This window comes from Citrus clementina, unplaced genomic scaffold (genome assembly GCF_000493195.1).
Source record: "Citrus clementina cultivar Clemenules unplaced genomic scaffold, Citrus_clementina_v1.0 scaffold_3, whole genome shotgun sequence".
NCBI classification, from domain to species: Eukaryota; Viridiplantae; Streptophyta; class Magnoliopsida; order Sapindales; family Rutaceae; genus Citrus; species Citrus x clementina.
Genome location: NW_006262339.1, coordinates 50,292,990 through 50,320,755, shown reverse-complemented (window position 1 = coordinate 50,320,755; position 27,766 = coordinate 50,292,990). Strand labels below are relative to the sequence as shown.

General features: G+C 34.0%; 4 protein-coding genes across 5 annotated transcripts in view; all 4 read right to left on the bottom strand.

Annotated features, from left to right (window-relative positions):
• The window catches only part of LOC18046868 (E3 ubiquitin-protein ligase BRE1-like 1), a 10,565-nt gene extending 4,256 nt beyond the window's left edge, over positions 1–6,309 (bottom strand). The window contains exons 1-11 of the mRNA XM_024187608.1: positions 5,653–6,309; positions 4,317–4,478; positions 3,995–4,079; positions 3,677–3,904; positions 3,390–3,548; positions 2,592–2,785; positions 2,416–2,499; positions 2,162–2,281; positions 1,875–2,061; positions 1,615–1,775; positions 1,424–1,533 (exon numbers count right to left, since the gene is read on the bottom strand). Of these exons, the coding sequence (XP_024043376.1) occupies positions 1,424–1,533; positions 1,615–1,775; positions 1,875–2,061; positions 2,162–2,281; positions 2,416–2,499; positions 2,592–2,785; positions 3,390–3,548; positions 3,677–3,904; positions 3,995–4,079; positions 4,317–4,478; positions 5,653–5,763 (1,601 nt within the window). The 5' untranslated portion in view covers positions 5,764–6,309. The remainder of the gene's footprint in view (positions 1–1,423; positions 1,534–1,614; positions 1,776–1,874; positions 2,062–2,161; positions 2,282–2,415; positions 2,500–2,591; positions 2,786–3,389; positions 3,549–3,676; positions 3,905–3,994; positions 4,080–4,316; positions 4,479–5,652) is intronic.
• A 1,585-nt stretch (positions 6,310–7,894) lies between these two features.
• On the bottom strand, positions 7,895–11,704 carry LOC18046867. Its single transcript, XM_006445305.2, has 9 exons — positions 11,462–11,704; positions 11,122–11,185; positions 10,911–11,037; positions 10,108–10,369; positions 9,795–9,923; positions 9,664–9,713; positions 9,448–9,545; positions 9,091–9,378; positions 7,895–8,542 (listed from the first exon to the last, which is right to left on the bottom strand). Exons 2-9 carry the CDS (start codon positions 11,167–11,169, stop codon positions 8,063–8,065), a joined length of 1,482 nt encoding a protein of 493 aa, XP_006445368.1. The 5' UTR covers positions 11,170–11,185; positions 11,462–11,704; the 3' UTR covers positions 7,895–8,062.
• Positions 11,705–13,915: 2,211 nt separating this feature from the next.
• LOC18046866 (type III polyketide synthase A) lies at positions 13,916–15,620 on the bottom strand. Its single transcript, XM_006445304.2, has 2 exons — positions 15,272–15,620; positions 13,916–15,069 (listed from the first exon to the last, which is right to left on the bottom strand). Exons 1-2 carry the CDS (start codon positions 15,471–15,473, stop codon positions 14,099–14,101), a joined length of 1,173 nt encoding a protein of 390 aa, XP_006445367.1. The 5' UTR covers positions 15,474–15,620; the 3' UTR covers positions 13,916–14,098.
• Positions 15,621–16,312: 692 nt separating this feature from the next.
• On the bottom strand, positions 16,313–24,776 carry LOC18046865 (probable helicase CHR10). Of its 2 annotated transcripts, XM_024187961.1 has the most exons (17): positions 24,549–24,775; positions 24,426–24,433; positions 23,882–23,960; positions 23,607–23,767; positions 22,744–22,875; positions 22,158–22,338; positions 21,269–21,404; positions 21,014–21,131; positions 20,204–20,293; positions 19,839–19,946; positions 19,533–19,736; positions 19,237–19,362; positions 18,507–19,168; positions 17,582–17,727; positions 17,140–17,304; positions 16,633–16,747; positions 16,313–16,536 (listed from the first exon to the last, which is right to left on the bottom strand). In XM_024187961.1, exons 1-17 carry the CDS (start codon positions 24,727–24,729, stop codon positions 16,512–16,514), a joined length of 2,637 nt encoding a protein of 878 aa, XP_024043729.1. In that variant the 5' UTR covers positions 24,730–24,775; the 3' UTR covers positions 16,313–16,511. The 2 variants fall into 2 exon arrangements, with proteins under 2 accessions (XP_024043729.1, XP_024043730.1); XM_024187962.1 differs by lacking the exon at positions 20,204–20,293 and having other exon boundaries at positions 24,549–24,776.
• Positions 24,777–27,766: the final 2,990 nt, after the last annotated feature.

The window sequence follows — 27,766 nt, the reverse complement described above, 5'->3', positions numbered from 1 at the left end:
AGGTAATTAATTAAAAAAAATTTTAATGGTTTTGCCTGGAAAACCAAAAAAGGAAAATTTAATTCTTTGGGCAGGAAACCCCCCCCCCCCCCCCCAAAAAAAAAATGTAACATGCCACTTGGCCTGGAAGACAGACGAACATCGTCAAAGAAGTCAATAGTATCACAAGGTGGCTTTAAGTCAAAAATTAGTAATTGTACGTTCAAAGACTATGATCTGCAAAACAATTTTGATATAACTGGCCAGAATAAGTAAATTGAAAGGTTACTTGGGCACGGTTTCAAAGTATTGAACTGATAGAATTCAAACATTTAAGTTTGGGCTTGCCAGTGAAAAGACTAGCAAATGAAAAACGTTGCTGAAGAACCACTAAGAGGAAATGAAAAAAAGAGAGAAAAAGAACATTTGGTAAACAAATTAGGGCCAAATAATCAATCACAATAAAGTAAAATTTCGATAAACTAATAGCATTGATACCAATTAGTCGACAATTAATTAATCGTATTATAATATAGCACATTGACCTCAAGTAGGGATTGGAAAAACCTATTGTTTAATCGAGGTTTCATTTTATCGAGTATCATGGTCTTAATTCCCTGGTTTGTACAAGTTTTTTCTTTTTTTGGTTGGGGGGGGGGAGAGAGAAGGCTAATCACTACTATTTTGGATACGTTGTGGTACAGGATTATTTGGATTACACAAGCCAGCTAGATCATTGAACAAGATTTGACAAGTAATAGTCTGCAAATTGGAATTCATTTATCAACAGACTTTTTTTCCCCATTTGAACTCGTTTCAATAATTCTTTTAGTAAAATACTCAATATACTGAAACCTCGATTAAATAATAGGTTTTTCAATCCCCACTTGAGGTCAATGTGCTATATTATAATCCGATTAGTTAATATTCACTTAATAAATTTTTCTTGGTTCCAATGCTATTAATTTATCGAGGTTTCACTTTATTATTTCTGCTTGAAAATGATAATTATGCCAACGAAAACCCATAAAGAGAAAAATGATAATTATGCCAACGAAAACACATAAAGAGAAAATAGATCATCAAAGATATCAATAAAGTTTAGTTATACCCATTTATATTGGCTAAACAATGCCAATTAAAATTTGTCCTTTTCTGTTTGCGCCTACCGCATATTTACATCAATACAGATACTTTCTCCACAAGCATGTCAATACCATTTATAGCCATCCCTAGCATTCTCCACAAGAATTCATATATAGTCGGATGCATGTTTGAATTCATAAACAAATCAAAAAGCTACAGAGTTAAACATCTGGGAAAATCTGAACTTTAAAGCTATAAAGTTCTTAAATTTTTTTTGATAAATATTAACTTCTTAAAAAAGCGTTTTACAGTTTTCCACAACTGAATTTCATATTATCTCTCAAGAATATAAGTAAACTAAGAAGTGAAAAGCAACACAAATATATCAATATATACCATTGCTTGCAACTTATGTATCTCAGCAACCTGGTCAGCTGAACTTGCAAGTAAAGTTTCACACTCTTTTACCTGTACCAAACAGTAAAACAAAATAAAGCTTCAAGCTGGCCAAGCAAATTCAAGAAAACAACTTCATGCAAACATACCCACCTTCCGCTCAAGAACATTGGTAAGAGAAAGCACATCAGCCCGTAGAATATGTATATCCAGAGCAGCCTCTTTGTACTTACTTAATTGTCTTTGCATAGCACTCATATCCTCAGGAAATGATGAAACCAAGGCTCTAAATTCTGCAATGATTTCCTTCCTTCCTATAACGTAGAGTAGTTCAATCAGAAGTTAAACATTAAAGTACAAATACAAGGCAACGATTTAATTGGATCAAAAGAAAGAACCACATGTTTTTGAACCTGGTTCTCTTGATGCCTCTTCCAGCCTCATTTCAATCCTATTTTTTTCATCAATTTGTTTCTGTATCTCTATCCCTAGATCAGCAATTTTAGAATCTGTAACTGCTGAAGATCTTCGGAAAACATCGACCAAATCAATTTTCATATTCAATTCTGTTTCCCTCCAGGCAAGGTTATCCTTTTCAACCTGAAATTTACTCAGAAAAAGGTACAGTCAGCATCAAAACAAGATCCTCACAAAAAGGGACCAAAAAAAGGTAAAAATGAAAGTACCGACCAGTTACAACCTGTAGTTTCTCAAATAGTGCCTGGTACTTGAAAACTTCTGATTTTGATTTTTCTAGTTGATTTTTCACTGAGAGAAAAGCTTTGGAAGAGGAAAGACACTTCACGCTCTTCAATGTGTTCTGCAAATCATGTATATTACCATTCAATTTGTAATACAGTTGAAGTAGACGTGAAAGTAATCGTTCGTAATAAAACAAAGGAATTACATTGACGTTCACACAGACTAAAGACATTTATCATCTTAAAAGCTAACCTGTAAATTATATAACTGCTGTAGTACTTTTATTCTCCCATCATGAAGACCTTTCAGTTCCAACAATTGATGCGAAGCTTGGTCCTGTGGAACTTATGTTGATTATTATGCTTAACTTTTCCAAATTGTGATTTTTTTCAACCATAAACTGAAGAGAAAGAGTAGTCATAGAATACCATTAGCTCTTTATGAACAGACTCCATGTCTCGCAGATCTCTTTGCTCGTCTCTGACCCTATCACCAGCAACATGTTTATTTCCCAGGTTTAAAACTGGAAAAAATGCCCCTTTTGTCACATCTCTTTCTGCTCTAAGAGCTGCCAGTTTACAATTACATTCCTCTAATTCTTTAACCGCACTCTCTAGCTCCCCTTTAGAAAAAGGCAATCAATCATCATTTAACAACCTTTCATTTCATGAAATCCACGGACATCCAAAAAAAAATTTAGACAGCTCAGAAGGGATTTTTTTTTGGGGGGAGGGGGGAATTATGAAAGGTAACAACGGCTGGAAGTTGAAAGTCTGATATCCGTATCACACCAACCTCTATAACTATAACAAATGTTATAAGATTCAGACAAAACAGAAATTACAGATGCCATGTAACAAGTAAAAAGCATGATAAAGGTCTGCGCCTTTTTCCTTTAACCTGTACAAGATACTCCTCCCATGCATTCAGTCATGGAAACACCACAAACTGAGGTATAACATACTTAGAGAGCCGAAGTTGTTATCTTGAAGGCTTATATTTGTAATACAACAGCCAAACTTGCACAAGCCATTAGGCATTTCACGTTTCATATTTTAAACCAAGTATTCTACAAGAGTTGCTTTACATGAATACAGAAGTGGGTAATCATATGTGCATATAAAAAATATGAGATCCATAAATATCTAAACGTATGATGTATTTGGCCATCAGGTCTAGGTTCAAATGCAAAAATCAACTAGATCCAAACCCACATAGATAGTTACCTTTTAAACGATTGAGCTTCGCTTTCTCTTTTGCATCAATATCTTGCCGGCTCTGCAATTCCCTTGTTAATGATTTGTGCTTCAAATGAAGATCCATTAGTGCTAATCTCAAATTTTTAACCTCTGACTGTAAGTTGCTTGATGCCTTTTGCTTGCTGCCTACAAAAAGCAGCAGTTTACTTCAGAATCTGAGGAATCGATCTTTGGAGGAAATGGTCACAATTGATATTCTGAACAAATGGTCATAATTGATAATGCAGAACAACCGTTCACTGCAAAATACTTACCACCATCCTGAAGGTCTTTCAAAACTGCAGCATATAATCCACCCTTCAGATGCCATAGGTTGTCAACTGCAGCTAATATATTACTTACAATGTTCTTAGTCCTTGGAATACCAGTTTCTCTGTCTTCTTCCATCTGATTCGGGCAATTATCAGCGGAGGAACTTTCAGTTGCACCTGTTTCCATGAGCCGACTAAGAAAAGCATCATGGGAAGGATGAGGAGTCACGTCTGACAAGAAATTAAAGTAAACAACTAAATTAAGCAGTCATTAGAAAATAATAAATGGACGGAGCACCAGATATAGAAGATGATCCTCACCCTCTATGATTGATAAGCATCTAGATTCTTGTCCATTGCTTGACTCTCTTGCTCGCATGGAACATGATTCCAGATCAGTGATCAGCTAAAACCATAAAGATAATCTCTCATCAGCCAAAAAATAAAAATAAATAAATAAATTGTATGCATAAACTAAAAGGTACTACAGACAGTCTCATTTTCTTTTCTTCTCATAATTTAGACATTTGTTTATCTATTGTTATCTTCAAAAGTATACATGACATAGATCATTAAATATTAAAGTATAATGACAAAAATCATCAAACATACAAACGAGAGTAAAGACGAACACAGGTATTACCTCCTCCCAAGACTTATTCACCACCTTTAATGTGGAATCATATGGTTGTTGCCTCTCCTTTAGTTGAGCGAACTTATTCTCAAGAGCAGAATACTCAACCTTCTGAGTCTCTAATTTCTGTACAAGCTTTTGATTTTGAAACTGAAGAACAGCAGTATCAATCTGCAATGTCAAAACGGAAAACAGAGTTCAAACAAGTTGGCCAAACAACAAAATAAATTATTAAAAGCAACTGACCTAATAACAAAAATACTCAGAGAACATTTAGTTCCTCTAATATTATCAGTAAATCAGTAGAACAAGCCAAGTGAGAAATGACTTTTCCAGAGGGCCCCTCTTCATAACATCCAAACCAGAAATCATATCATCAAAAGATTCAACCATGCCTAACTACAGTATAACAGTCAACGAAAAGTTCAGAAACAAGAACTTACGTATAGAGCCATGACTACGATCACAGTCTCCTTTCAAGTCATTTTGTTCTAGTCAAGCTAACAAGATATCTCTTTTTTCCTTTTCCTATTCTTCAGAAAAGAAGCTAATAGGATCTCTAACCAGACTAATCAGAGATCACACAAGGCCATGAAATGAGTATGAAGCCACCACCAAAACAATTGGTGTTGACCACAAAAAAATTAATAAAAATAATTTTTACTTCTAAAGCAGTGATTGGGAAGGAACGGAAGCTAAGAGTTTCAAAGGTCGATGGCCATCTAGTAGAGTATCAGATGGTCATTCAAGACAATACAGCTAACATTTTACTACCAACTAGAAAGCAAAGCACTAACAAAAACCTGTAGCTTCCAAGTTTCCACAAGCAACAACCCACCTATGAAAAAACACACGTTGACATGCATACGCGCACACAACTCAAGAATCTGCAATGTTTAACACGCATTACCATCCTCTTTATTAAGAACAATTAAACTACAAAAAAGCGACGAAAAGCATAAAACTAATAATTTCTCAAAAGAGAAATTTTGTAAGAGGTCAAAGCTACATCCATATGACATTTTCTAGCACAGAATTTCCAATCAATTACAGTCCTAAAGTAGCAACGGAATCAAAGTTTCTAGTCAAATATAAGCCCATTTCATCACGAAGAAACAAACCAGCATATAAATTTAACAAACGCATATCACAATCAATAATGAAACACCAAAAAAAGAAAGGGAGCTTTCCATTGTCTTAACATGCCCAGACCAGCAGACTAATAAATCCACTCAACAAACACTAAAATCTGATGGTTAGGTAAGAGACCAACAAAATTAATTAAATAAATAACAAATCACACATAAAAACGATGGTTAAAAGAAAAAATGTAGAAAAATCATACCTTTTTTTCCTCCGAAGAGGGGAAGAACGGGTTCTTCTTAGCCGTAGCAGCCGTTGGTGATATGGAGCTAAAGTGACGGCGTTTTCGGTCTGGCTCACCAGTGCTCCCCATTGAAACAACCCACTCACACAAAAACACACACCAAACCCTAAAAACGCCCTCTACAACAACTTTACTTTCATTAGGAACCACTGGAAATCTGTACTTGAATTATCAATCAAAATCAACTAAACAAGAACCCTAAACATTATTTTAATCACAAACAGAATAATAAATATACCGGAACCCTAATCCAAAGCCCAACAAGAACATTCCTTTCTTACTCCAAAACCCTAATTCTGAAAAACCGAATCATTTCAGCATCATCTCTTGTAAAATCTTTGCTCAAGAAGCGTAACTGATCCCTCCCTCTGTATCTCTTCTACAAAATTCGACGAACCGAGAAAGAAAGCAGACTTCTTCCTGATTGTGAAAAACTAAAAATTGCTGCAAAAAGAGGGAGTTTGGGGTTATGCGAATGTTTGGAGGGTAATTTGGGTATTAAACATTGTTACACTTGTTCGACGAATCAAGCTGGCGATTGCGTCACAGCGAAAGTAGGGAAGTGAGTGACAGGCGGAGCCTTATTGGTGAGAATAGTGAAAAGAGTGTCGTAAGTACTGAGTTTGACTTGCGCTTTCCCGGAACCGGAAGATTTAAGATCCTATTGACTGTTGCATTATTTATATAATTATTTAGCTATAAGAAATTTTAAAATATATCAAAAATATCATATTAATTATATAATAATTATATTATATTATAATATGTATATTTATTTTAAAAATTTTATAATTATTTTTTAAATATATATTAAATATAAATATACATGTTTTATATATATGTATATATATATATATATATTAAGTAATTATATTATTTTTAAAATATTTTAGATCAGAACTCTTATTATTATTGTTATTTTTGAACGCGTACTATTATTTCCATGGTTTTTAACTTTTTTTTTTTTCAATTTTTAATTTTGGCGCAAACCGGCAGCACTAGTAATTCGGTTTGAGCAAATCCGCCAGCAGGAGCATGACATAACCTCGGATATCCTGTTGTATTACACAAAACCATTATCCAATCAAATTGTGTTCCAAAATAATAATAATAATAATTAAATTTTCATTCTCATTTCCACTCTCACATCTCTTTGTTTTACCATTTCTTGATTAAATATAATATAATTATATTTATAAAATAAAATAATGTTATAATTACTAAAAAATAATAACATTATATTTATCTAAATAATATTATAATAATATTATTTAATAATATTACATTTATTAAAAATAATAATATTAAACTTATTTAGATATAATATTATTATATTTAGTTAAAAATAATAATTTATTTCATCTAAGTTAAAATTGTTTAAAAATAATATTATTATATTCATAGAGAATTAATAATATTACTATATATTTATTTAATTTTAATAGTATTATATTTATTTAATGCCAATAATAAATAATAAATAGTTTATTCTTAGAAAATATTAATTTTGTACTATTTTATTAATAATAATTTTTGTTGCTCTTATCAATAATTTTTAATTTACATAATTAAAATTAATAAAAAATAGTGATTTACATAATTCAGAATATTAATAAATATTATTAATTTGTATAGTTAAAATTAATAAAAAAATAAATAGTTTATTTTATATAAATCTGAAGATATATTAATAAAAAAAAAAGAGAAGTGTTACAAAATTCTCATGTATAAGAGGCCCAATTAATTTTTTTTAAGGATAAAATTATAATTTGAAACAACTTACAATTAAAGACAAAATAAATTTATAAATAGAATTCTAATTTCTATTCTACACTCTCATTTTAGTGTAAATAAACAATTTCATCTAACTTTCACTCCACACTTCCAATCCTAGAATTTCAGTCCTCAAGATTTTCAATTCAATTCGAGAAATAAACGCTACCTTATTGGATTAAATTTATACTTTATTCCATGATTCTAGAATAGGCAAAAGATTCAATTTTGGACATAAAAGGAAAGTTCTGCAATTCGAGAAATAGAAGTAAAAGAACCACAAACAAATGCCTGTCACCTGTTATTGGCATGGAAACGGAAGAAATTGCTGGCGACCAAAATACAAAACAAATCATTTGTTGTTTCAAGTTTACAGCAGCTAAAAAATTATTAATAATAATAGTAATAATAATAATTTTTCTTTTTCTTTTGGGAAAAAAGAAAAGACCGTTTCTGTACAAGATGAACATAATCAAAAACCGAACTCCAATGAAAAAAGGTGTCATAGTGGCTTAAAGAACAAAATGAATGATCACAACCATGGCGTATATAAATTTACAACAGAAACACACTATCGGAAGACATGCAAATAAATTCATTCATCTTTCATTGCAAGTTCATGTCTTTTCCTCAGCCCAACTTCCACAAGCAAAGTCAAGAGGGCTTCACACACTTGGGAAGCATCTGCTTCAGAAGTATCATCATTCAACGAAGAATAGACCATCCAAGCATGGTCTAGTTTACGTTTTGGCCGCACCACAATGGATCCAGGTACTACGGCATCACGGCAAGTAACAAGCCCATCACTCTTCTCACCATACCTGAGCTGCAGCAGCTGAGCACATGCTGCCATTGCAGCACCAAGGGGCATTACAACTGGGAGTTTTGAGGGTTCATCTGCTGATAGAGAGGGTAGCTCTGCATGAGCAACATGAGATAATGTGGCAAGAACTGCAGAAGTAATGCCAGCTTCTGTGTGGAGTGAGACGACAGGAAGTTCTCTAGGCAGTTGGTGTTTCCTCAAAAAATCCATCCTCCTCTCATATGTCAAGTCTTCTAAAGCTTGCAGATCGCCCTTCACAGTTGCAGATGATAAGTAAAACAATACCCAAAAAAAACTAAAGCCAACCATGATTCTAATGATACAGCATTTGACACGGATCGCATAAATTTATTCTGTTACAGAACCTGATTCGTTTCTAGAACCCAAAAGAAAGGAAGAAAAACAAAATTCATTATGATAAATGAACAGATGTTCTCTGTCAATATAATTATGAGCGGCAAAAATGTCTTCCTGAAGACAAATGCAAGCAAATCAGAATTTGACCATCAGCTTGTATTTTCCAATGTCTGGGTGAGTTAAACCAATCTTAGTCATTCGAGTTACAATTCTTCAAGAACAAGTAATGAACTAAATAATCATACAAATCACCAGAATCATCATCAATCATTATAGTAAAATTGCAAAAGAAAAAAATTAATTTCTAGACCCATTTAAGAGATTTGATACAAGAAATAATATCAAACAATGAACAAAAGCATATAAAAGATAAAAATGGAAAAAAAAAAAAAAAACTACTGCAAAAAGCAAATTGAAAATAAACGGCAGAATATCTTAGGTACCTTTATCACTTTACAAATCAGAATCTCCATAAGTTTCCGCAAATTAACATAATCACCGAGTTGTCCTTCTCGCAAAATGTCCGTAGCTATGGGGCTCCCACCATATGGACTTTGCGCCAATGCCAAACCAGCAACCTTATCTTTCAGGTCAGGCCAATACAGTGATAGAGCAGCAGCTGCATCTACACCCCCTTTGCTATGTCCAAGGAGCAAAACACGCTTTTTGGAGCCCCAATAGATTTCCTCAATGTACTCTTTTATCTCTTTAGCATTTTTCTCAACTGAAGCCTGATTATCAAATGTTCATTTTAGAGAATGAAGACAAAGAAAATACACTCCAGTACAAACCAAAAATACCTCACTGTGAATCTTGGCAATGTGACAGGCCAAACCCTGCTTTGAGAAACTCATTTTTGTATTAACAAAATAGAGTGGACCATGGTTGCTAAAAAGACCTGCCAAATATAGAAAATAGTGAAAACCAATGCACTTGGCTACCAAAAGTAGCACAAATTCTCGTATTTCTGTTAAAAATAGCAAAACTAAAACCAGAGCATGAATTGCAATTGCTACCTGGAATCAACAAGTACACCATTGAGTTTGGCAATTTGTGCAGACCATGCCTATCAGAGGATAAACAATGGAATCACTATTGCAAATCTATAGATATAGGCATATAAAAAACACAAAGAAGCTGCATGTACCTAATATTGTCAAGAATTTCCAAAAATCTTTCAGTTCCATCTTCAACTGGAGGCATACTTAGATCACGTTGTAGCCATCCTATATCATCTGCAGACCCGCGAACGGTTCTCCGAGCTCGATCTATGAGCCTGAAAGTATCCATCACATGATTTTTAGTCCCAGAACAAATGCACAAGTTCTTAACCTAAGTTCAGGGATCCTTACTAAGCAGCTCATGATATGCTTTTAAATTAGCTTAATATACAATATCTCATACATGTTTGCAGCTTATGATGAAAGATGTTTATAAACACCATATAAAAAAATCCATACCCTTTGAAAAGGGAAATTCCATTTGGACTAGCTTGACTTGATTCTATTAGTGCATGAGTTCTTTGAGATGGATCTTCAGAAGAACCCCTTGTTTCTCCATCATGAATAGGTGGCGAGGAAGTTGCAGGGGTAGATGATTCTGATAAAGAATTGTGGCTATTACAGGACAACTCCAGATGTTCTTCAGTTTGTGCAGAAGAAAATGTCTCCATTTCCTGGGCATGCACAACTGAGCCCCCAGAATCTCTAGAAGGGGATTCCACTGCAAAATTTTTGAAAAATAATAACAATAATTCATTAACCACAATATCAATATGGCCCTGGGGACAAGAATAACAGCAGTAAATCTTCTCTGATCTCAACGCTGACATTTTCATTCATTTGTAACTTTAGGGAACAATAGCCCCTTTTGACCAGTTAAAAAGAAAGCTGGAACTGCTTAATCCACAGAAAATTACATGGCCATATATAAATATAATTGCGAACATGAAATTTAGAGTCCTCTCATTTAAGGATGAAGAACAAGGAAATCACTAGGCGAAATAAGAGTAAATGTAGAACAAAATCACATTGATTATTATAGGTTGGTAAAGTTATTTAGCAAAACCTCTCTTAGGAAAGAATTTCCTTCAACTGTTTGAATTCCATATGCAAAGCCTTATAGGACATTAGCATACAAGCAAAAGAAAAAGTCATTTAACAATTTATGAAAATGATAAATCTTTTCAATATTATAAATTTAAGTGCCATCAAAACCAAGCCTGCCTAATCATATAAACTCGAAAACCAAAGCTAGAGCTTACCAGAATAATCAGAGAAACAACCAGTTATTAAAGATGTTGTTTGAGCGAGATAAGAAGCAGCACCATCGAGAACTGGCAACGAAGTCAATAGTTGAGGAATGAATCCATCATTTCTGACACCATCATTCTGTCCTTAACAAAACGAAAGAAATGTTGCAAAAAGTCTTGACTGTTTCATCAGAATAAGATAAAAAATGTAAAATAAATTTACCACTAATGGCGTGCTAGATTCTCTACTCATAGCACTTGTAGCTTCCATAATTGAAGTCAGTTTTCTGACAAACAAAAGGAATCTTGTAAGCAAAAAGAAACATGAAATAAAGCTGTTAAAATTCTACTAGCTCCATAATTTATTCAGCTAATTCTCAACCAATTTAAATTTTGGATGTGCCTGCAATAGCATTTAATGATCAAAATATTTGCGGAATAATTTGCAGTGAATAATTTGATAGATTAAGTGAAATTTGTACAAACTAAAGAAATAATCCGCAACAGAAACCCTAAATTCAAAACTTTTGAACAAGAAAGGAAACTTGGCTCGAACTATTTACCTGAAAATTTCTCGAATAGTATCCGCAATTCGATGTAAGCAGTGCTCTAGCGTTTATTTGAAATTCGTTATTTTACGGGAAGAGTCGATGAAAATTTCTGAATAAGTACTTGCGTTAAAAAGAGGGGAACCAAACGGAAATAACAAAGGTACGATGTCGTTTCTGTATAATTACTTCGTTACAGTTTAAATTTATAATACTCCTCGGTTCCGAGTTCCAACTATACTTCTTTTTCCTCGCCGAACGCGTAACGGCGGGCGAGGTCAAAGATGACATAAAATTTAAAGTGAATATAATAATACTAAGAGTGGCTCCAAATAACTCTCAGCACCCATATTCTTTATTAACATCATTAAAATATTTTAAAAAATTATAAAATTCTTTTAATACCTCTGTTAATGATAAAAATATTCTTACTTAAAACTTATTAGAGTAAACCCCATTCTGTACTTTTTGTTTATTTTTATTATTAAACCTATTTCAACAATAGGACTTTTCATTCAAAAAAAAAAAAAAACAACGAGTTCTCTTCTTTTTATTGCATTTAACTGTGGTAAATTCCTCACCTAAAAATTAAAAGAAAAAATAAAATTTTAATTTCTAAAATATTAGATTTTTTAAGGAAAAAAATTATTTGAATTTTGAGTAGGGTTTTACTTAGAAATTGTCATATTATGTAACTTTAACAAAGGTTAAAATTGTAAAATTATTAAAATCGTCTTAATAAATATTTGGAGGGGTGTCAATAGTCTCACTCTAATAATAAGAGTTTCGCTCTGTACGAACTCATAGATTGTATATTGATCGGATACACGTAATAGGATGCATGTCAATTTCTTATTAATAGATTGTACGTGTTTTTATCTTTTAATTTATTTTTTATTAATTACACACACATACGTGTGTGCGCACACAAATGTGTACATACAAATCATAGATGATTATTTACCTACTTTTATTAGTTATTATCGGAAAAAATGAATGCAATGGCTAATTGAAACATAACATGAGAACTATAAGAATGAGTTAGGTTCATTTGGGATTTGATTTTTTAAAGTTAAAAAATAATTTTGAAAAGTTAAAAGATAATTTTGGTGTTTAGTAAATTTTTTTTAAATTTATTTTTAGTAAACTCACTTTATCCTATAGTGGATTTTAAAAAATATGGAAGGAATAATTTTTTAAATTTTGATTTTGAGGGTCAGTTTCATATTCAATATAATTTCATATGTATCCTCATATATATCATAAAACTAAAACTTTTCTTATTAATTAGGAGATAAAATCATTAACTTCAAAGACATTATCATTATTACCAATTATATTGAGATAAAAATAAAAATAAAAATATAAAATGTCTATTTTAGTTATTAATTATTATATATGTACAATGAAAAAATTTATGTACATGTTTATAAATGGGTAAATATTTTTTTTTTCAATATTATGCTCAATTTAATTATATAGGGCCCTCTGAGATTACTTTTGGGATGTTTAAAAGTGATCGTGAGCTGCTACAAATTAATTTTGGTGTTTGATGTAGTTTTTTACAAATCACTTTCAACAAAATTATCTCATCCTACAACAGATTTTGAAAATCCACTTATACTAATATATTATAAAAATATAAAACTATCCTTATTAATTAGAAAATAAAATCATTAACTTTAAGGAGATTATTATTAATACCAATTATATTGAGATAAAAAAATAAAAAAATAAAATTAATAGTATAAAATATTTATTTTAGTTATTAATTATTATCTACACACAATAAAAAATATTTCATATACATGTTTGTAATTATCTAAATAAATTTTATTCAATATTATGTCTAGTTCAATCATTTATAATCTTACCGTAGATTAACAGTTTACCAAATATATACATTTGATTTTAAAACTCATAATATTTTTAAAAATAAATTTTACTAAACGTTTAATTGATTTTATTTACAGCTAATTGTGTATACAATATAACTAATAACAATTATTTCAAAAGTTACATTATTGCCAAACTGACCCTTGCAAAAGCTTAAAAATAAGATTTACCAAACACATACAAATACTTTTAAGACTCACAACAAATTTAAAAATAAAATTTACTAAATATTTAACTGGTTCTATTCATAACTAAATATTTTTACGGCACAATTAACAATAATTATTTTAAAAGGTACAGTATTACCAAATTAGCCGTATAACAATAATTAATTTTAAGTTATATCATTACGAAACTATCTCTTATAACAATAATTAACTTTAACATTCTTTATTTTTGAAATTTTTTAGGTTAGATATTAGGCATAAATAAAATCAAAATTAAGTTTATTAATTTTTATTTTATTAATTATTTTCAGCTATAATCCAATGACAGCATATTTCTCTCTTCAAGTATATGAGTTGGATCGAACCCAATGCCTTGTTTACACTCGAGGTTTTAACATTTGTATTATGCGGTACTCACGGAGTTTTCTCATTAACTTTAACGAAAAACAATAAAACTCTTTTAGATATCTGGTGCAGTAAGTCGAGTATGCTAATATCTTTCGATTTCCACATTATTTAGCACAAGCAGTTGAAATTAAGTGGAAACTCGAAAAGCTGTAAAATTGAAAATTAAATGCAAGAAAAGCAATCACAGGCCACGGAGAAGGATGCCTTCAAATGTAATGCCAGGTCCAAAAGCTAAAGCAAGTCCCCATTCCTCATCTCCTTTCCTCTTCAACTCCTCCCTCATATAATCCATAACATAAAAGATAGTGTTGCTGCTCACATTCCCATAATCCATCAATGCCCTCCTGCTGCATTCAAGCTTCTGATTATTCAACTTGAGATTGCTTTCCAGTCGGTTCAGAATTGCCGGTCCTCCAGGATGAACTGCCCAGAACAAATCATTGAAATCTTGTAAACCAGCTTTGGCCATGAGCTTCTTGCAAAACTCCTCAATATTTTCTTCAATCTTCTGAGGAAGGTCCCTGCCAAGCTTGAAGTTTATACCCTCTTCAGAAAGACGCCCATCGATGACATTCTGTGTCCCTGGTAAGAATTGTTGGACTGCATAGTTAAGTTCCATGAAAGGAGAAGACTCTTTATCGAGGAATGGGTCAGCTCCAACGATCACAGCAGCAGCTCCATCACCAAAGAGAGCTGCCCCAACAAGGTCATAAGGGCGGGACTTGTTTGGTGGGCGAAACCCAAGTATGGTAGTTTCAGAAGTGGTAAGCAAAACGCGGCTTCCAGGGTTGTTTTCAGCTATGTCTTTAGCAACACGGAGGCCAGTGACACCGCCATAACAGCCCAGAAAGTAAAGCATTACTCGGCCAACATCACTCCTAAGGCCAAGCTTGCTGGAGAGGTAGAGATCGCCACCGGGTAGACGAATCTCACTGGATGAAACATAGACAATGTGAGTGATGTCTTCCGCAGGCCTCCCCCATTCCTTAATGCAAGCAAGGCTTGCTTCCAAGGCCATCTCTACCACTGCTGGGTTTGCTATTTCAAGTCTTTGTTTGATGGTTGCTGAGCCCTCGGTTGTCAGTTCAGGATATTTGTCCAGGATCGCCTTGGACATGACGGTGTATCTTGTCTTCACAGTAGTGGTTTTACCTAGCAAAAGTGAACACAAATTGAAATGAAAGGCATTATTATTTCAGTCTTTTTTTTTTTATTTAAAAAACACGATTAAAGTTATAACGTATTTTTTACTATTTATACCAAAACAACTCCAACGTAGCCATGACTTTTTAAAAAAAGAATAATATACCAAAATATATCTATATCACTGCTAGAAGTAATAATTTTCACTTACACAGGCGTTCAAGTTTCTCCTTGATGGACTCATCTTCACATTTAGTGTCCCGAAGGTAGCCCTCAACCAAGCATTCCTGAGGAATGAGCTGACTAGGGAAGGCCTTGCCAATAGCAAGAACAGTTGCCTTTCCGGGAGTGGGAGTCCGCCTAGCTGAAGCAGAATGGTGCCCGTCGCTGCCACTGCCGTTAATTTGTGACATCTTGAAGTCGGGGCCGGAAGACAAGAATGTTCAGTTATGATGGAAATGTTAAATGTACATGTTTTCGCATGGCAGGCGGATATAAATGGGAGATCAGTTTAGTACTGGAGAGAGGTTGGTGTCAAGGAAGTCTAGCATGAAAATTATACAAACACTTATTTTTATCGAAGTTGGTGGTTTATGGGTTGTTTGTGCGAAGGGTCTGGGAATAAATAATCTTTTTGTTTCTTCTTGCGTAAAACCACTCAATTTCAAAGTTACTTTCCAATGAGTATATGAGCAAGACAAAAATGTCGAGAAAGGTCGTGTCTGCGAAATGTATGCACGTTAACCTTTCCTCGTTATGATTACTTCCCCAGTCACATCATTCGTCCCTAAACCCCAATCACTGTTTTGAGATTCCCCTCTTTGTAAAACGGTTCAAGCAAGATAAGAGATTAACCTCTGGTGGTAGATTCAAGTAATTTCCTTGTGGAATTAACGGAGCTAATTGTGTTCACTAGAATAAATTATCTTTCCATTCACTTAAATTCTCAGTAAAAGTCGGGACATTGCATCCGTGGATCTCAACTCCGTCTTGACCTCGATGCTTCTTACCTGTAAGATAAATCACACAATTATGATTAAGGAAACTAAGTCTGAAACTTAAAATGCCGGGTAAAATAGCATCCTCAAAGCTTCTTCCGTCTTCCTTACTGAAATCCCATTAGATCATCCATGCAAACTCAGCTTCCTAGGCTTACTTCAAAACTTCTGGGAAGGGTTACTTTTGATGGACCCATCTCACCAACAATCCGTAGTAGTACAGTACAACTAAAATCCTTCAGAAAGTTTTACCGTTAGTACTATCAAGCAGGTAGATTCATAGATCCATACCACAAAGTGGGTTACAAACATTAAAAATTAGGATGTATAAGAAAAGGTTTCCTACACATTAAGTTTTAGTTCTCTCATGTATTCAGAGGTAGGAATACAACATATTTCACTCTATAAATAACCAATACATCTGTACATGTATACACCGTCATGTCTTGAGCATCAGGATGACCGTTGGTAATAATACCTGTGAATATGAGAAATAAAAGAGGAGTTAACATGTTAAACACATGTAGGTCCGCACAAGGTTGTAGGAGTGGGTGAAAAAGAGAGAGAGGCATACACGAAAATCTTTATGCCATAAATGGAAGCATATTTTCGTAGGAGACGTTCCACGGTATACCACTGTGAACGACCTGATCCATCTAGATAACCAATTCTTGGCATGTGGATTGAAGCTTTTGGACAATGGGCAGTAAATAAAATAGCTTTAGATGTATCACAGAAAAAAGATAAAAAAAAGTTTTTCAATCAAAGCAGTCAAAAACAGTTCGATTATGAGTTTTGTGCTTCTAACAAGCAGTCAAATGACTACCCAAATTGACCAGAAGAGACTACCTTGAATTCATACAGTAGCAATATGCAATAGCTCTGATGATTCAACATTGAGACAAAATACAGAAAGGAAAAATCTAGGGCAGTTTTTTTTCACTTGCTTTACATAATGGACTGTCTGATTATTCAACATTAAATAATCGGACAACACACTAAAAAGTGGGTATCTAAATATGAAGAAATCAGACCGTCCAATTCTTAATATCTGAATACGCTAAGGTGTGCAGAAACTTACCAGAATTTTGAGCTGCTGAAAATGATGCCTTTGACAAACAACATTCCAGGTCAGGAATAGAGATATCACTGCGAGGGACTTTCCGCCTAGGATTATACGACTGTACCACAGCCAAAGCCACCCACAGAGTGGTAGTATTATCCATATTCTCATCATCACAATCCTCTGCACGGCAGAAAAGGAGTTGATGTTTAAAGATGAAAAGCATTTGAGGGAAGTGGTATTGTGTATAAGATATAAAACATAAAGTGCCCCAAAAATGCCAGGAAATCTGTGTTACTGTGTATATGAAATTCATATGTTGGTTCACAGGCATCGGGAACCAGCTGGATTTTTAACAATTTATAGAAAGACATCATACTAAAGTGTGTTTCTGTCTATCAGGAAGTGGTTAGGATATTAAACAATCTAATTTACATGGAAAAAGAAAATGAAAGCAGACCATTGATCCTTATAAGATGAAGATCACCAAGATGAAGGTCCTCAAATTCAGAAGCGCGTCGATAGGCATCAGGAATACTAGAAGAAAGTTTTGCTATTGCATCAAACATCCCTCCACGGCCCCATTGCCCCGAGTTATCAACAAAACTGCCCAACCAATATATAAAACATCTCAGCGTACCATATTCTTTATGACAAGAAACTTACTGCATCACAATGAAGCATAAAATGAACAAAAACACTTCAATCAAGAACATATTCTCAACTAGGCAAGGAATGTATTGCGTTAAGGAAAGTTAATGCAGCAAAAATCTTCTCTACATGATCAAGAACAGACGTGTGTTGACAAAATTTCTACAGATAGTTAGAACCTAAGATCCTAGTTCACTATTCTGTACTGCATGCGGTAATAAGCAGTATGATGCTGCGAAAAAATCTCATGCTTCCACTTTTTTAATGGTTAGGCAAAACTCTCAAAAAATGTTCTTTTCTGGTGACCATCTACAAGACTATTCTCAATTTCATTTGTCAAGCTTCACAGATCTTCTAAGCATTTTGCTCCATAGATAGAAATCAAAAAAGAAATCTAAATATTTCATTTAGAAATTAATTATAGTACGTATAAAATTCCATTCAAACTCAACATCAAAATTTTCAAATATAACTATACCACCAAAAGCAGAACAACATAAAAAAATGATGTACCCTCAAAATTGCTTGTTGGATGACCTCATGATTATATTCAAGTGGGAAAAGAGTGGAGCATCAAGGATGGATAAACATAAAAATGTGAAATACAAAATATAAAATTATTCCTTTTGACTGGAAAGAAGACAGGAAAAAGCATTAGCCAGCATGGTGCCACAAAACTCCCAAGCACAACAATAAGAGAGCTCAAAATGGCAAAATTCCAGTAAAAGGATAACCTCAATATAACTGCAGGCTCTGATGGACAAACCCTAAAAGGATGCGTACAATCTCCATAAACAAATTGAACAGAACCAGAGTCTGACATCATATCACCACCAGGAGAACAGACAGGAGTTTTAACAGACAATGATTGGTATCCATTGGCCTCCCACTTAGCCAACTTCTTCTCCTCTGCCTTTCTTCTTGCTGCCTCAAGCTTCCGCTGCTTATCTTCAGGACTCCTCCTCCTTCCCGACTCTGCAATAGTATTGCTGCTTGATTCTGATGCCTCCTTGAACTTCTCAACCCATGATCGATATGAAGCCTCATCCAGATCAGGATAAGAAGTTGCAGATGCAAAACTCTCGTGCATTAAAAGATCACTTTCTTCCAAAAGAGCCACTGGATTGACTTCAAACTTCCGACCAGCCTTGCCTGACACCTGTTCATGGCGCATTGCAATTACTTTCTCTACCATAGAATTTAATCCTGACAGCCTAAGATCATCTGATTCTTCATTATTAATTGCTTTAGGATCAAAAAGATGTAACCCAAATATGATAGATCGCAAATCATCCGTTTCAACTGCAGTTCTTTCTTTCACTTCCCTGTCCACAACATCATCCCCCACAACATTATGGCTAAGCCGCAACTTCCTCTCTGCTCTCCTCATAATAACCTGGAATGACAATAGTGAAATTCAGTTGCAGATATAACCAGTCCAAAAAGTAGTATATAATATCTTACCTCCTCAACTGTATGTTCTGTTACTAAGTTTATTGACAACACATGGTTCATTTGACCAATTCGGTGCGCACGCTGCAGAGCTTGCTTGTCCACCTGAGGATTCCAATCTTGCTCATAGAATATGACCTGGTTATGGGCAGAAATTTGTGAAATGCCATTTAAATTATTCAAAAACATAAGAAGTTTCTTAAATGAATTTTGAGGACCAATTCTCTTTTGAACATAATACAGCTTCTATGGTGCATTCAAGCCAAAAGAGCAAGAAATTGATAAGTTAAGTGTTTCGTAGAGCTCACAGTATCAGCAGCCACAAGATTCAAGCCAACTCCTCCGGCTCTTGTAGATATCATAAAAACAAAAGCATCATTTCCTCCAGCTTCAGAATACAGTCTCTCTATAGCTGATTGCACACTAAAGTGTCTTATTGCAGCAAAGCGCTCCTCAGCTCGAATTGATCCATCAAGACGCTCATAGGAATATTTTCGTAATTCAAGGAAATCCTGCATAGCATGTGAGAGACTCTGATTAAAATAGTCAAAAAGCACATAGCATTTGCAATCAAACAGAAGCCAGAATTAAATGTTTCCATTATGGAAACAAACCTGTAATATGTCAAGTGTTTGGGTCATCTGCGCAAAGAGGAGGACACGATGCCCAGAATTGTACAACTTTTTAAGTAATAGGTCTAGAACTACAAGTTTACCGCTGGCCTGATCAAGGAAATAAAAAAGTTTAGGAAATTATTATATGATAGCATAAGGTAAATACAAAAAGAGCGGACTCAGAGACATTGAAACCACGCCTAGTTTCCCTAACTAAGAAACAGAGAACAATAAAACATAGTGTTTTAACCACTTCCTCAATTTTCCTTACTCCTTCGGTTATCAATTAGACATCACATAAATTGATTCCAACACAGAATTCACTACCCTTTATTGTACTAAACCAACTTAAATTGACAGAGTACCTGAACCAGGTGTTCACCTTCTTCATATGGCTCGGGTTCAATACCATGAAATAGGTAAGGATGGCTACATGCCTTTCGTAACTGTATTAACTGGACACTCCACAGATTTAATAATTAAACAACAAGAATATTCAATCCCCAAATGAAGAGGAATAGGTAAATAGGAGTAAAGACATTGAAAGAGTTGCACCGTAATTATGCAATTAAATGTCAATCACTTAACTAAATTCACAAGACATGCAAAGAGTTCCTCTTTTAATGGAAGGTCTTTCAGCCAATAGGTAATTACACAAAAAAAAAAGGTTTTTGCATAGTTCTTTTCAAATTCCTAAGGTATAACTGGTGTTACAACAAGAAAAGGAAACTCTTAGGAGCAATCAATAACACAGCAGGTAGCACAAGTATAGGCCTTTAAGTCTGATCACCTACAAAACTGAAAAACTCCAAGGTCTAGCCAAGCAAATATATAGTCCAAGTATTTGAAAAACATTCCACCACACAAGGAATCTAAGGTTTCACTGTTCTCCATGATAATCTAAAAACTAACAAGGATTAGGATTCAGGAAGCATAATGTAAATGCAGCCTACTTTCTATGGGTGAAGGTCATTGAGCTCATAAATTTCTTTCAGAATGGGCAAACAAATTATCATCATAAAATCATGTATTACATGTCAACAAAAAATATTTCTAGAAACATAATGCTCTCCTCAATGTTTACTCAAGGAGGGAAAGTAGTTTGCTTTGCTGCAGATACGTGCAGGAAAATAAGAAACTAGGCTTCAAGGTGAAATTTTAACAAGCTAACATACAGTATTCTGCAAAGACTGATGATTAGCAGTTCTGGAAGACAATGCGAGAAGTTTTGGAAGCTCCTTCCTCAAAATTGACGCATATACCTTCTTTTGCAAGCTGACAAGTGGAGCCATCCTGTCATGATAAAGTGTCTAAACCTCTTATGATGCAATCAGGCCTCACAAGTTTGTGCAAAAAGAATGGCATGGCAGGAAACACAAAGAAAAGTTCTACCTTAACAAAATCTAAAAATTTAGAATTAGGAAGCCTACACTGTTATCTCAGTAAGGGGAGGCAGCATTAGATGTCCACACTCAACAAGCTTCTGTTTGGTTCGCCGCAACATGAAAGCACTCAATATACCTTTCAAACTCGTAAATTGTTCCTTGATCTTGCCTCGTTTCGGAGCTGTTCATTTAAAACAAATACAATATTTACAAAAAGACATACAGTGCATAAAATTCTTGACAAAGATTAGATTTTGGCTGTTTGTGATAATATCATCAAGCACTGAAATTAAACAAGAAAAACAGCAATTGCTTTGAATTGTCTACAGAACAATGTTCATCTGAATTGTCAAAATTCATCCACTTTAAGCTCTAAACTTTTGAGAAGATGAGGAATAATTAAAAACCATATGCACAAACTTCCGTTCTTCATTCACAGTAAATCCATTTAGGAGTTGGCTACTAATTTTTCTGATAAAAATAGATCACAAAAATATGTGACACGATCAATTCTGCTTTTCTGGGCATGAAACATAAAGGCACGTAGACTTTCATCCATCAAAATTTGAAGGAAACAAAACTCCCTTCTTATATCCAATTTGAGCAAGAAAATGCAGTATTAAAAAACAAATAAGGCAACAAAACTCTGAAATATAGAATTTCAAGGTCCATAGAGGACTAACTATTGAACTTTTAGAGCTTTCAGTAGCACAAGAGACACAACAACAGAAAAGCAGTCGCTCAGAGTTTAGTCTAATCACAACCTTTCATCAACCAAACTAAGGGGGTAAAAAAGTCACTAAAGTGATATCAATAATAGAAATATTTTCGATCAATATGTTCATCTTTTGATTTTCAATTGGATGCAAAGTGGACAACCACATTTAGAAAGGAATTCAATTTTCTACAACCTAATCATAGAACAATAAAATACCTGATGAAGAATGTACAGCATCCTTGAAAGTAGAAAGGAATTGGTTCAGCGTCCCAAAAACTGAAGGCATACAAAAGTGCATCAAAGCCCAAAGTTCAGAAAGATTGTTTTGGATAGGTGTGCCTGTCATCAGTAATCGTCTTGGCATAAGAAAATGCTCTCTGAGGACATTGTACAGAACCTGTTTTTAAAAAATAAATTTAAAAAAGAATTAAAATGCTTCCATTGACTAATCACAAGGGAATAGAAAAGAGAAAAGAAAGACTTTTCACCACTCTGTTCCAGTCCATTTCACCCAACCAGCAGCAAATTCACACAAGTAATCAACAAATGAAGAAAGAAAGGCGAAGAAAAGGGAAACAAGTACCTATATGCCACCAGTCTTACCAACATAATTCTAGTCACATTCTGATTTACATCATATAAACTGACCCAACTACATATAAAAGCTACGGCAATATGATAATTCATGTGATTGACAGTAAATACTCTATTATTTGCTTTATACAGAATAAAATTAGTTCTTTCAGCCAACAATTGTAAATACAGAAATAAAGGTTTATGAATACATAAATCTCAAACATACACTAGAAGGATTTTTAAGTCTCTGAGCTTCATCAATTATTGTATAGCACCATGGTATTTGGGAAAGAAAACCCTGATCCATCAATACTACGTCATATGTCGTCAACAGTACATCGAAAGGCAATGGTGAGACCTGCAAAAGAATTTAACTTGAAACCATCAAGACAATCAAATGTGGAAAAAAGAGGAAAATATATAAGAGAGTGTGTGTGTATATAAAGAGAGAGAGAGAGAGAGAGTGATCTAGTAGGCGATGATGCTCACCATCTGGTTAATCCACAGCTTTAACACCATCCACAAGGAGTCACAGACGCTGCCCGTGTCCAGGTGCTCACTATATGGTTGGCATTGGTGCTTACTAGTTCATCTTCCTACGTACTTGTATAAAATAATTTTATAACAAGGGAATCCCGTACTTTAACAAAGTAAGGACAAGTTAAAAGACAAAAAAACACAGATTTCAATACGGACTGTGTTTTTTTTTTTCTTTTAACTTGTCCCTTACTTTAATAATTAAGAGATTTTCTCATTGTAAAATTACATTATAAAGTGCAAGCTCCCAATTTGGACCATTGAATTCCTTTTTTTGTTTAATTTTAATAGCTACACACGGTAGGACCCAACATATGTAGATATTATCCAATTGGAATCCAACATTTTAACTAAAGTGCAGATCCATTATTAGATAACCTCTCTCTCTCTCTCTCTCTCTATATCTATATATGTCAAATGAAACATACACCATGAAAAATGCCAAGGATTAAACAACAACCCAATTTTGCATAAATCCATACAATTCAAAATTAGTCCTACTAATAGTCTGAGTTTAATTTGTAAGACCAAATTCTAGGACAAAAAACTCACATTAGACATCTGGGACTGCTCCTTCACGTGTTCATACATTGTTCTGCGTATATTGCGCCGCTGTTCTCTCTCACCAACATACCTCAGAACTTCAAGTTTTGGGGTAAATTTAGCCATCTCTGATACCCAACCATCTGTCACGCTTAGAGGACATAATACCACTGTAAAACAATACAAGAAGAAGAAAATAAACAAATAATAGCACTAACTCAAACTGTTTCCAGATAACTCTTACAATATCAAGAGATGGATAAAAGGCATTTTTTCTAACTCACAAAATGGCCCTGGTGACATCTGAGAAAACTTCAAATAGCTCAAGAAAGAGATGGCTTGCAGAGTCTTCCCCAATCCCATCTGGAAATAATGCACATAGGTTAGAAAAGGCTAAACAGTGCAGTTGTCTTACATCTGAATTCTATTCAATTACGTAAGTTTAATGAAGGCCAAAACTAAGCTCACTGCAATATTAAACAGTCTTGCACAACTAGATCTGAAAGAAGTTAAAATCAATCAGAAAGTTTGATGCAGCAATTTCCAGTACAGAGTGAAAGCAACAGAAATATTCTCCACGATTCTGGAATTAGGGTTTCTGTTCATAAATCTAAACACATTTTACACCAACAAAGTGAAATGCTATAAAATTTAAAGTCCAATAAATAATTCAAAATAAGTATCATAAATTTTGCCCAATACATGTTTGGGAAAGTGGAAATAAGTCCAAAATTCAAAATAAGAGGAAAGAAGAAAAAAAAAACAGACGTTTATGACGATTGAAGAACAAAATCTGTTCCATTAGAGAAATGGATCGAAAGAGCATACCTCGTCTCCTGCAAATACAATCAAAACAGTTGTAAGATTCAAAGTTTCTGGAGAATTGCTTCTTTTGTTTTTACCAGAATTCGAAAAGAAACCCTAAATTTGTGTAGAAAAGTAAAAACCGACCAAGAAGAACATTGACGCCAAGAAGATATCTTCTTATGAGCCAAGACAGTCCCTCGACTTGGTGAGGTTTTAGCTCAGCCGTGACACCGAATTCCGCAGCGTCCACCGGCGTCTGACCATCGCGCTCGTCGTTGTCGTGTATGATTTTCGCGGCTACTTGGAGCCGCTCTTTGTACTTCATTTTTTTTCCCTCGCAGAAATTTTACAAAATGAAGTAGCCGTTCATTGTTTAAAAAAGGAAAAAAAAATCCCTGCGGAAAACATACGCGAAAGCGAGATGTACTATGGAGATTCAATGAAATGACAGAAATACCCTTAACCGACTGCAATTTTGAATGTTCGTGTTTGGCAAGCGAACGTGGCGCGCATACGTATGCAAAGGTCCCGCCACCCGCAACCATCCCGCGGGTAAACTTATAACTGCATTTAAGTATATTTAGAGTGAATCTTTATTCAAAGAAACGAAAACAGAATCATGATAATGCTAATGAACAAATTTTGAAAACTAAACGAAAACAACGCAAAATTTTCACAAATGATTCTTCATTGTTGCAGTCCTAATAATCTGAAATGACAGTTTCATTTTACTGTTTCAGAGCGTACTTTGCACGGCTTGCTTCGTAGAACCTGGCAATGGAGTAAGAAATTTTCTTAAATTAATTTTGAAGAAGACCAATTCTCTTGAATGCACAATATAGCTTCCATTTGAAGGCCCTGTTTGGAGCAGCTACCCCACACTTATATTTGAGGAAAATATTTCACCTCTTTCATAGGCGCGAGGCAGCTGCGCGCTGTGACAGCGCAGCTTGTTGCAGCACTCAGCTCGATCAAGACGATCCTAAGAAATATTTTCTTACACCCTCCAACAGTTTAATCAGCCCTTATTACATAACATTACACTCCTCCAATCCTAAAATATGTGTGAAACAAATAATGTGACTTTAACATAGCTTCTCAAATAAAATGAGTTGGAGCCTTAACGGCTTAAATGGAAAACAATAAAAAGGGGAAGCTTGGGCTATCAAATAAGTACATGAGAGCAGCCCCCCCAATTTTGCACAGCAACTCATAATTAATAAACAAGCATTATATAAACACCTCCGTAAAATAGACACCAAATTCATAACATTAGAAATTTGTAAATTCTTATCAATAAGATCCAAACTAGAAAACTATAAATGGGGAGCAAGCAGCTCACTTTGTGCTACAATACGCGAGTGTAATGAATCAACAAGAAACCTAATAATTATAAGTTTCAGGTCATTTCCGCCTATCTTCATCACCCATCCATCTAGAATGCTCATAGGATATAATCTACTGCAAACAATTCTTTTAGCTAGATTTGAAAATTTGTAAGCAGTGCAGATATCTTGCCGCTTAATTCTATTTCGATAATGTAATCTTTTTTTTTTTTTGACAATATTCGATTACATAATCTTAATGCAATCAACAGAAGGAAAAAAGCAGAAAAATTGTGGTGGAACATTAAATTAGGGTTTAAAGCTGAATGCAATCAACATACATTAAATTTCAGAAAGATTTCAAGACTTATCAAGGAATCCAGACACTCTATTGTCTTCCCTGCGCACTGATTAATTCTTAATGGACTAGGAGATAAATAAAGAAAAAAACTCCAAATATTTTTTTTTTATTTTAACCATGAGGTATCTTGGGTGTGGGTCCCAACTGTGGGAGACAATTTTAAGCCCGTACCACAACTTAGATTAGCAGTTTTCGCTCGAACCAGAAGGCATAGGTTCTTCCAACAAAAATGACTTTCCTGCGACTCAAACTAAAAAGCAAATCCAGTCAAGCCACTTAAGGGGACTTCATTGCCAGTGGAGCCAACACTTTGTTGGACTTTAAATTTTATAGCATTTCACTTTGTTGGTGTAAAATGTGGTTAGATTTATGAACAGAAACCCTAATTCCAGAATCGTGGAGAATATTTCTATGACACGTCACAACTGAATTCTTTGATACTTGTAATTCTACAATATCCGAACTGTTACCTAATCATTTAGCAGAAAAGTACAAGCTCATCTCCCTTAAAAGAAATAGATAAAAAAAAAAAATTCATACCTCGATCTCCTGCAATATAGAGTAGATTACCTGTCCGCTCGATCTTTCTTCTGCCGCTGTGTGAAGTTTACGGAAAAAATCAGGAAATAGCCGGTTTGAATTTCAAGTGTGAAATGACGGCCATCCTACGCAATAGCTTCATTCCAACAGCAACAAGATTTCTTTCAACATTAACACTCAGCCAAAACGCCAAGAGCAGCATCGATTTCCACATCCCATTGATAATAACCGCTTTACGACTAGCTCTTCAACGGATGGATGATTCAATGACTGCATATTGGAACTAGTCTAATCTACACGTCGTGGACGGATCAATCCCATCGAACTTTCCATCAGGAACGTACCATTAAACCGGGCCACAGTTGTTCAGTGATCTCGACCATGGCTCGACGGTGCCAACATTTGAAGAAAAGAAAATTCTAAGTAGTTATATTATTATTCTTATTCAATTTTTTTAATTTGATATATATATATATCTATATATAAGGCGCGAATGTATGGATTTTCTTAAATGCGAATACACTTTTAAACCGTGCAGTTCAAAAGAATTAATTTTTTTAATAAATTATAAATTTGTGGGGTTTAAGATAAGTAAAAATTAACTATTTTAAAGCTCATGGTTTTAAAATGTATCCGTATAAAAAAAAAAATGAAAACACTTATTTATTTATTTATATATATTTGCATTATATTGTATAATTATAATATGAGTTTCAAAATGAGTTGTTGAATAATCTTCATTTTTTGCTTATTTGTTGTTTAATAATAACTGTGAAGATTTATGATTTCACATTCCGCAAACTTGATTTCTGGAATTAAGCATGTCATTATTAACATGATTCTATTTGCTATTGGGTGATATGTTTAATTAAGCATCAACTATTTATAAAAGTTAAGGACCAAAATATTAAAATAATTAAGAATTAAATAATATGTTAAATGATCTTTATTTAGTTAATTCATTAGATTGTTTTTCTTTGCATTAGTTAATTTGGTTACAATTCTAAAATTTGATTAATATTGATTGGCTTAATTTGTGATGTTGAGATACAAGATGACTCATTTGTTAACAAGAAATAAGAGAGTCATGATAATTATACAAAGTTTGGTGACGATGTTACAAATGATTATGGTTG

What these genes read in the sequence shown, in the direction of transcription:
- LOC18046867 (XM_006445305.2), bottom strand. Translation starts at nt 11,169, where the DNA reads ATGGAAGCTACAAGTGCTATGAGTAGAGAATCTAGCACGCCATTAGTG. An exon ending in TTGTTTCTCTGATTATTCTG is followed by an intron (nt 10,370 to 10,910) that starts GTAAGCTCTAGC and finishes AAAATTTTGCAG; the next exon opens with TGGAATCCCCTTCTAGAGAT. An exon ending in GGAATTTCCCTTTTCAAAGG is followed by an intron (nt 9,924 to 10,107) that starts GTATGGATTTTT and finishes GGATACTTTCAG; the next exon opens with GCTCATAGATCGAGCTCGGA.
- LOC18046866 (XM_006445304.2), bottom strand. Translation starts at nt 15,473, where the DNA reads ATGTCACAAATTAACGGCAGTGGCAGCGACGGGCACCATTCTGCTTCA. An exon ending in GGAGAAACTTGAACGCCTGT is followed by an intron (nt 15,070 to 15,271) that starts GTAAGTGAAAAT and finishes CACTTTTGCTAG; the next exon opens with GTAAAACCACTACTGTGAAG.
- LOC18046865 (XM_024187961.1), bottom strand. Translation starts at nt 24,729, where the DNA reads ATGAAGTACAAAGAGCGGCTCCAAGTAGCCGCGAAAATCATACACGAC. An exon ending in ATCAGTCTTTGCAGAATACT is followed by an intron (nt 20,294 to 21,013) that starts GTATGTTAGCTT and finishes TGGAGTGTCCAG; the next exon opens with TTAATACAGTTACGAAAGGC. An exon ending in TTCAGCAGCTCAAAATTCTG is followed by an intron (nt 16,748 to 17,139) that starts GTAAGTTTCTGC and finishes ATTGTCCAAAAG; the next exon opens with CTTCAATCCACATGCCAAGA.